Source organism: Chrysochloris asiatica, unplaced genomic scaffold (assembly GCF_000296735.1).
Source record: "Chrysochloris asiatica unplaced genomic scaffold, ChrAsi1.0 scaffold00245, whole genome shotgun sequence".
NCBI lineage: Eukaryota > Metazoa > Chordata > Mammalia > Afrosoricida > Chrysochloridae > Chrysochloris > Chrysochloris asiatica.
In genome coordinates, this window is record NW_006408763.1 from 1228547 (window position 1) to 1236891 (window position 8345).

General features: G+C 53.1%; 1 protein-coding gene across 1 annotated transcript; it reads right to left on the reverse strand.

The window, feature by feature from the left end:
- Positions 1-7014: 7014 nt before the first annotated feature.
- On the reverse strand, positions 7015-8340 carry ADRA2B (adrenoceptor alpha 2B). The gene has a single exon (XM_006873521.1). It carries the CDS (start codon positions 8338-8340, stop codon positions 7015-7017), a length of 1326 nt encoding a protein of 441 aa, XP_006873583.1.
- Positions 8341-8345: the final 5 nt, after the last annotated feature.

Here is an 8345-nt window from a genome sequence, read left to right on the forward strand (position 1 = left end):
ACTACAGAGGCAACACTCCCACACTTCAGGACCAGTTCCTGTCACCTTCTGGGGATGCCCTAGTAGTGCCTCAGCTCTGCAGGGACAGTTCTCCTGTCTCCAGCTCAGCCAATATAATCTTCCAACAGAATTTCTACACAAAACTATGAAAAAAGGAAAAAGAAAACACCAAACCAGAGATGTGGTCCCAGAGCCCAGGGTCTCAGCCATAGGTGACTAGTGCCAAGACTGTCTAATTAGCTGGGAAAATGAGCTCGTTCAACAAATACTTACTGTGCACCTGCTCTATGCCAGGTCTACTCTTTCACCAAGTACTTACTGCACACCTGCTCTGAGCCAGGCTCTGCTCAAGGATGAGGAACACAAGCAGACAAGCCCCTGCCTCACAGGTGGGCCTCATGGAGGAGGAAGGTGGGCACTTGCACGGCCATGCTCTGGCCTGGGGTTAAAGCTAGTTTCTTTTTAGTATCCACATCTCCTCCTGGTGTCAGTCTAGGCTCTGACCCTAATGGGACATATTTTGCCTGGAGACCACCTTCCTTGTTTGCTCCTCATAGAGAAGTTCACCCCACTTTCTTCTCAGCTTCCCTCCTTGAGTTCCTCTTCCTGGCTTTTCCTTTAGATCCAATATCAAGAACGTGCTCACCCTCAGTGGTGATCAGGCAGGGACCACTCTCCTGCCAGGTCAGCTCTCCAGCCTACCTTGAGGGACTGTTTTATTTCCCTGGGACACAGGCGTCTTGGGCCAGGCAAGGAGGGGATGGAGGTTGGTAGGTATGTGCAGGGGTTACACAGGAAGGTGCCTAATGGATGGGGAAGGGCAAGCAGGATCCTGGACAGTGCTGGGGTCTATAGAGAACTTAAGATGGGTGGTCATGGAGTGTTAGGCTTATATTAGTCCAGAAGATTTAACCCCAACAGATAAGCAGAAAAAAGGTAAGGGTCATGTAGAAATAGCAGACTACGGACTTAGTTTCCCCTCTTCTCTTCCCCTGCACAAGGACATCCCAAGAGGTGGCAGAAACTGGTTCTGGAGTGTGGAATTGGACACAAGGCTGGACAGAGCAAAGGTGGCCAGAGAGTGGTTCCCAGGCATCAAAGACATGGTTTGACCGATGCGCCAACTCAACTCCTCTATTTGGCACTGAGCAGTTTAAATCCCTGAGATGTGAAGGACACACAGCAATGGGGTGGCCATGTTGGGACCCTGACCTGAGCTTCTGGTTCCTGGCCAAACCTTCTGAAGCAGCTGAACACATTCTTCACAGGCTGCCAGCACGTGTCCAGCCTGACTCCAGCTGTCCTCCCACAGGGAGCAAAGGGGGCATAGCGTGCTCAGATTTGCAGCTGGGCCAGTTGTATCAAAGTGGCACCTGACAAGAATCCCTAAGGGACCTGGTGTAGTCTGCTGCCTTCTGACTACCTCTGTCTAAGCCCCACCTGCACTTGTCAAGCAGGAGTTGAACCCAAGTATCCTGGGAATCCAAGGAGCAGGCTCCAGCAGCCTCTCACGCTCCTTCCCTCACAGCTGCAGCTGGACTGGGAACTGGGACATGGGAACACCTGCATTCCCCACTGCTTGGCCCAGGCTTTTCCCTTGAAGTAATCCCAGGTCCTTAGTGGGGAATGCAGGGGGGATTCCAAGTGAGGAAGAGTGTGGCCTGAATGCATTAAAATTGGAAGGACCTACCCCTTAGCTCTAGAAGGGGCCTACTCTCTCTCTGGGGAAATCAAAGGTCAGAACCCTTGTGTCTTCCCCTGCTGGGCCCTGCACCTCCCCCACCGCCTTGGGAGAGCCAGGGTCCCAGAAGGCTGTAGCAGGGCTAGAAATAACTCAGCTTTCCACGGAGGGAGGCTCTGTTTGGTCTCCAGTCTGTTCCGGTCCCTCTACAGCATCACTGGTACTCGGAGCCTGCAGTCCCCAGTAAGAGCCAGGACCATCCCCAAGGGTGAGACAGCCAAAGCAGAGGCTCAGAGAGAAGGGGGTGGGAGGTGAGTCACTGAGGACCCTGAAATGGGGAGGGTCAGAAAAGGGGACGAGAAGAGAGGGGAGAGGGTGGGGTGGAGAGAAAGATAGAGTCTCAGTGGGTAAAAGGAGGGTATTAAAAGTGAGGGTGCCTCTCCCTTTGAAAGCTCTGTTAATCAATAGATGACTACAAGGCCAAGCCAAGGGCAGAAGTCTTTGGCCAAGATCCAGGTGAGGGTGTGAGAAGATCAGTGCAAGCAAGCCTGGGGGCAGGGGGAGCAGGGCGCTGACATGTAGGTTCCTTCCAGTTCTGGCCTTCTGACAACTACTCAGGCCGGATGGACGGAAGGACGATGTGCGCACGCAGAATCCCAAAATCTAATTTTAGCTGAGTGCTCCACGCCTCCCTTGCTAACAGTGAACCGGCTTCTGCTCAAATCGAGAAGCTTATAGGCAGGGAGAGTCACAGCAATGGGCCTGGGCCTGGGGCAAAGCTGCCTGGGGTCCCTCAAGCTCACAAGGATGGGACTTCTGAGGGTGCTGGGCTGGGAGGGACTCAGGTCTGTTCTGCCTCTTGTGTTGAAGAGGCAGATGCCGAGGCCAATTAGTGATCGAGTTGAGATTAGATGGGGTCAGTTCATATTCTGTTCCAGATGACTTCAGTCAAGTCCCTCAACTTCCCACAGCCTCATTTTCGTCACCTGATACATGTCAGGCACTGAGCCCGGGCCAATCCTAATATATCAGAACTGTTAGCTTTCCTCTCACCACTATGCGTCTCAAAGAGGTCACACTGATCCACTACACTCCTAGTCCAGGAACCGCACTCTAGAACAACTGATTAACTCCAGGAGCCTCCTGCGTCTGTCCTTCTGGGGAGCTACAGCAGGGGCCTGGCAGAGATAGATCCTCAGGGAACCCTGGAGACAAGGAAAATCCCCTTATGGGCAGAGCAAAACATCTAGGCTCGGAGAGAGAAGGACAGCCAGACTGATGGTGCAGAGGACCACCTCTGCTCTGGGACTTTAACTGCCAGGGATGTCCCACCCCTGCCCCACAGAAACCTGGTCCTCTGAGCGGAACTTCCAGTTCTGCACAGCAGAAGTGAAAACTTGCCACGTACAGACCCCAGCAGATGCCTTCTCCACAGCCAGCAGACGCTGGTCCCAAAGTTGTAGACAGGCCCTGGGCAAGGTCTCACACCTTCCCACCACCCCACCCCACAAATGGAGGATCATGCAGAGGCTGGGAAGAGTGTGAGAAGGCCTGATGAACCCATGAGCCCCCTCCACCTTGAGTTTTGATGGTGGGTCAGCCCAGCCCTGATGCCAGGTAAGGTTCAAAAATACCCTTCAATGAGGAATTGTGCACTACCCTGAATTTCTCAGCAGCTGGTGTGACATTGTAGGGTGATCACTAGACTGCTATCTGTGAGGTTGGAGATTCAAACCTACCAGTCCCTCCTTAGAAGCCCTAAGAGCCATAGGGTCTCTATGAGTGGGAACTAGCTCCACAGTACTTAAACAACAAGAAGCCCCGAGGTGGAGGCTGGGCCTAAATGTCCTCTCCAGGTGTCCCCTGTGGCCTAAGAACCCAGATTTCTCACAGAGTACAGTTTTAGGGGCTTCTTAAGTCCACCTCTTCTATAACTTGTTTTCTCAGTTGGGACCTCTCTTACCTTTCTGTAAAAATTGTCTAAAGAAAGGAGTCTCCAAAAATAATAAATAGATGGGTCTCCAGAAGGTAGATATGCCAGGCCAAAAAACTTCCAAGTCATTACACCTTTCTGAGCCACAGTTTCCATTTATAAAAATGGGCTGATTCTTATCTTTTCCCGTGGGCATGATTATAAAGATGATCAAAGATTAAATGAGATTCTCAAAGTGCCACAAGACAGAGTGGTTCAGTAATTGGGAACAAATGAACAATCTGACATCTGTCCCTGAGGTGGGTGCCCTGGCTGGTGTGCAAGGCAGATCTTTTTTTCATGAAAAAGTCATGTCCTTTTCATGAATCCCTCAGTGAAGTTCCATGTCCACATCTGCACTGACTGATTAAGAGTCTCTCTGATTGCCCCATGGCCCCAAGAAAGTGTGGAGATGTCCAGTAGACTCTTGGATCCTAGGTCAGTGTGGGGGTAAGATGGTAGTGCCCACACCATCAGACCCTAGAGCCTCATGCTTCTCCCTCAGCCCTCCCCTCCCAGGTTCCACCCCTCCTCATTGGTCAGCCATTGGTCTATACCCTGCACAGACCTCCTAAAGCCTGCCCCCTACATCCTGCCTGCTGTTCTATCTCCGCCCACCCCCTCAGAACTGGGTCAACCAGGTTCCAGTCCAGAGGCTGCCTTCTCTGAAGGGCCAAAGAAGCAGCTAGGTGGGACAGGAAGCCTAGAGGACTCACTATTAGCCCAACCCACAAGGTAGCTTTGGGCAGCCCCCTCTGCTGTCTGAGCTTCAGATGCAGGCCTCATCTAGGAAATGAGGAGACTGTTGGAGAATGACGTCCACAGTCCTTCCAGCTCTGATGCCTATAACTGAACCTTTCTGCGAGGAGAGCCTGAGGCAAACCAACTCCATTCTAGCTCTCCTGCTTGTCTCTAAAGAACAGCAGTTTCAAAGCATTCTGCAGAGTAGTTTTCCTTCCTAGTCTGCCCAAGTTCCTCCCACAGCCCATCTCATGAGGTGGTATCTCATCACCTCTGCTGGCCATCCAGCAGGACAAGCCTAGGACTCTCTCTCAAACTTGATGGCACATTTTCCAAACACAACACACATTTGCATGTGTTGCATCCCTGACTGAAACACCTTCCTGACCTGGTCTCCTGATGTACTCTTGTTCTTCCCTTCAGACCCAGCCCATAGGCCACCTCCTCTAGAAATCCCTCCTTCCTTCCCTCCCCAGGCAACCTATTTCACTCCAGTTACCTTCTCCCCCATGGACTTTTCATGATGCGTAAGGGTTACTGAGACAGGTGGGTGAACATCAGCCAGCCAGATCTGGGAAAGGAGAGGGCAACTGGCCCTAGTGGGGAGCCCCAGCTCATGGAACCCACATCCAGGGTTGGCTGTGCAAGTAGCTAAAGAACAACTACCTCTTGGAAGCCCATGGGCAATGAGGACATACTTGTGGTTTTATTAAAAAATATCTTTTATTGATAAAATAGCTTGGACTTTAAAAAAAAAAAACAAAACACCTGCATATCACAACAAGGGAGCCACAGGCAGCAATACTTACTAGGGGGTCCCATGGGATACATATAGTGGGGGTAGGACAGATGTCACCATTCAGGCCCTCCCCTGGGCCCAGCATCCCCAGCCTCACTTCAGAGCAATGCCTTTTTCTCATACTGCAACCAAGGAAGTAGCTAGGTAGGTCTCCTCCCTAGGAGGGATTCTCTGGTCTACCATTCTGTTTACCTCAGAACACTCCCTCAACCTCCCTCCAAATCTGACCAGGCCCAACGAGTCGCAACAGTGGTTGTGTCTCTCCATGCCACATCCCCAACCCCATCCCTGTCCCAGCTAAGATACCCAGTGGCTTAATGTTGTTGAACCCAGAAACCAGGAGCTCCCACAGGAAAGACTGAGAAACATCCCTCACATAGTCTCGATTGTTCCAGATGCCAGGTTCTGGGGGTATGAAAAGACTCAAGAAGGAGAGGCCCCCTGCAGCTCCATCAGTGGGGTGGAGCAATGTGATGGGCCGGAGCTGGTCAGATGGGTTGGGATTAGGTATGCTTCACAGGTATCTATTTTGGGGTAGCACAAGCCCTCTGAGGGAAGGCTTTCCCAAGAGTTCACGGGACCCCTGCTCACTTGCCCCAGTCCTAGCGTCCACACTACAACAGCTCATCTCAGATTGTCCCCAGGATGTGGGAATTTCAGCTAGCTGGGGGAAAGAGTTAGCCTGTCTGATGACAAAAGACTTGTCCTCCATTGGGGGGCCCAAGCCTTCATTGAAGACCCTCTCTGTGGTGCAGGTGGGTGAAATGTCAAAAAGCTGTCACGCAGCATAATAATGCAAACATTTGCAGGTATTAAGAACACATTCTTGAACTGAAATGGTGATTCTGTCTGCCACTCTTCGCTTCCAGTTTGGGGCAGGAATTCACACACCCCAGGCACAGAACAAAAGTCTACAGGAAGACAGGTAGTGGTAACACAGAGAAAGGGGATTTTTATATCACCCGATCATCACATTCCCTGGTTCTCTAGTGCGTTCCCCCATGGAGCTCAAAGCTTTCTGTAAAGCCTTTCATCTCCCTGTGGCAAGTAGGCGGCAAGCTATTGTTGCCCTGGTTTTTACATCGGGTGAATGCCAGTGATCAGGGATCTCCCATCGTGGCCGAGGCCAGGCCTCCAGACCCCCCACTGAGGCATCCATGAACTCACCCACCTCTCAGAGGGGCGCCGGGACAAGGAAACCAATCCACCATCCTCGGTTCTGGCCTTTAAAGGAGCCACAAATCCAAAATCAGAGGGTAGGGGAAAGAAGAGCCCAGAGATAGTGCCAGCCTATAATCCCATCCCAGCCCCTGATGGCAGCTACCAGTGCCCAGCGTAGGTAGACAGTCTTCATGTTTGACTTCTCCTAGGCAGCAGGCCATCTTGGAAAGAGTAGAAGGTGGGGAAATGAAAAAAACGAAAACACCACAAGCAAATGGTCTGCCAGAGAACACAGGGTCTTTGAGAAAGGGAAGCCCATCCACTAGTTGTAGGGGCCTAGGACTCCGGAAAGGAGGTCCTCTATTCACCTGGCCTTGGTCACACTCAGGCAGGTCCAAGCCTCATCCGTCTGCCTGTGCTCAGGCAAAGTGTGGAGAATGGTCCCTTCACAGCCAAGACAGAAAGAAGGAGGCTTCAAATGGATTCCTGTAAACAGCACTCCTGCCCTTCCCTCTCCCAGGAGGCTCCCAAGATAGGGTCGGCAGGACCTAGCCAGGGACCAGTAGGCCCTAGGAAGGTGGCCACATAAAGCAAGACTAGAAGTAGGGTGGCCCTGGTGCTACTTGGCACCCACCCCACACAGGCAGTAGGCAGGCAGGCTCACCAGGCCGTCTGGGTCCACTGGCGGCAAAGGATCCTTCGGAAGGCACGGCGGAAATCCTGGTTGAAGATGGTATAGATGACAGGGTTAAGGGAGCTGTTGCAGTAGCCAATCCAGAAAAAGAACTGGAAGAGGCCATGGGGCACCTTGCAGTGCTGTGGGCAGATGGCCCCCAGGCTGTAGCTAAAGAAGAAGGGGAACCAGCAGAGCACAAAGACACCAATGACCACAGCCAGCACAAAAGTGAACCGCTTCTCCCGGGTCAGCTGTGTCCTCCGGCGCCACCACTGCCCTCCTGCAGCACCCACACCCCTGCCCAGGAGCACCTGGCCACGTAAGGTAGCCAGCACCCGAGAACCCTGTGGCTGCTGCAGGGGTGGGCTGCCAGCAGAGGCAGGGGAGACTGGCACAGCCTGGGGTCCACACTCTTCCTCTTCATCATCCTCCTCTGGAGATGTCTCACAGACACCCTCCTTTTGACCTTGGCCTGAGTTGGGAAGGGCAGGCCAGCTAGGTGGCAATGTCGAGGTCACAGGATCTTCTAGAGTTTCCGCCTCCTCTCCAGTGGGCTTAGAGTGTCCATTGGCCTCTCCAGCAACAGCCAAAGAAGAGGTCAAGGTTGGTGGCTTGGCTGAGGCTGAAGCCCCTGCAGCCATGGGATGGGGCAGCTTGGACTCACCCTCCCTGGTGGCCCCCTTGGCCCTGGGCCCTCGGCGGTTGCTGCGTTTGGCAATCAGGTAGATGCGCAGGTAAACGAGGATCATGATGAGGCAGGGGGCAAAGAAGGAGCCAATACTGGAAGACAGGATGTACCAGGCCTCTTGGTTGAGCTTGCACTGGGGGCGCCCGTGGGGCTGAGGATCCTGGTCGCCCTTGTAAATGAGAGGTGGCAGCGAGATGGCGGCTGCGATGAGCCACACAGTGAGTATGATGCACTTGATGCGGCGTGGGGTGCGCTTGGAGTTGTACTCTAGCGCACGGCTCACTGCCCAGTAGCGGTCCAGGCTGATGGCGCACAGGTGTACGATGGACGAGGTACAGAAAAGCACGTCCAGCGCCAGGTACACCTCGCACCACATATGCCGGAAATACCAGTAGCCCAGCAGCTCGTTGGCCAGTGAGAAAGGTATGATGAGTGTGGCTACCAGAATGTCAGCAGCGGCCAGCGATACTAGAAACAGGTTCTGCGGGGCACGCAAAGAGCGACTGGTCAGCACAGCCAAAATGACCAGAGCGTTGCCAAAGATGGTGAAGAGGATGAGGAAGGTGATGACTGCCGCAATGGCCGCCTTGGCCTGCACAGAATAGGGCTCCTGGTGGTCCATGACTG

Bases quoted from the DNA above. Each gene is read 5' to 3' on its own strand.
- ADRA2B (XM_006873521.1), bottom strand. From the start codon at position 8,340: ATGGACCACCAGGAGCCCTATTCTGTGCAGGCCAAGGCGGCCATTGCG.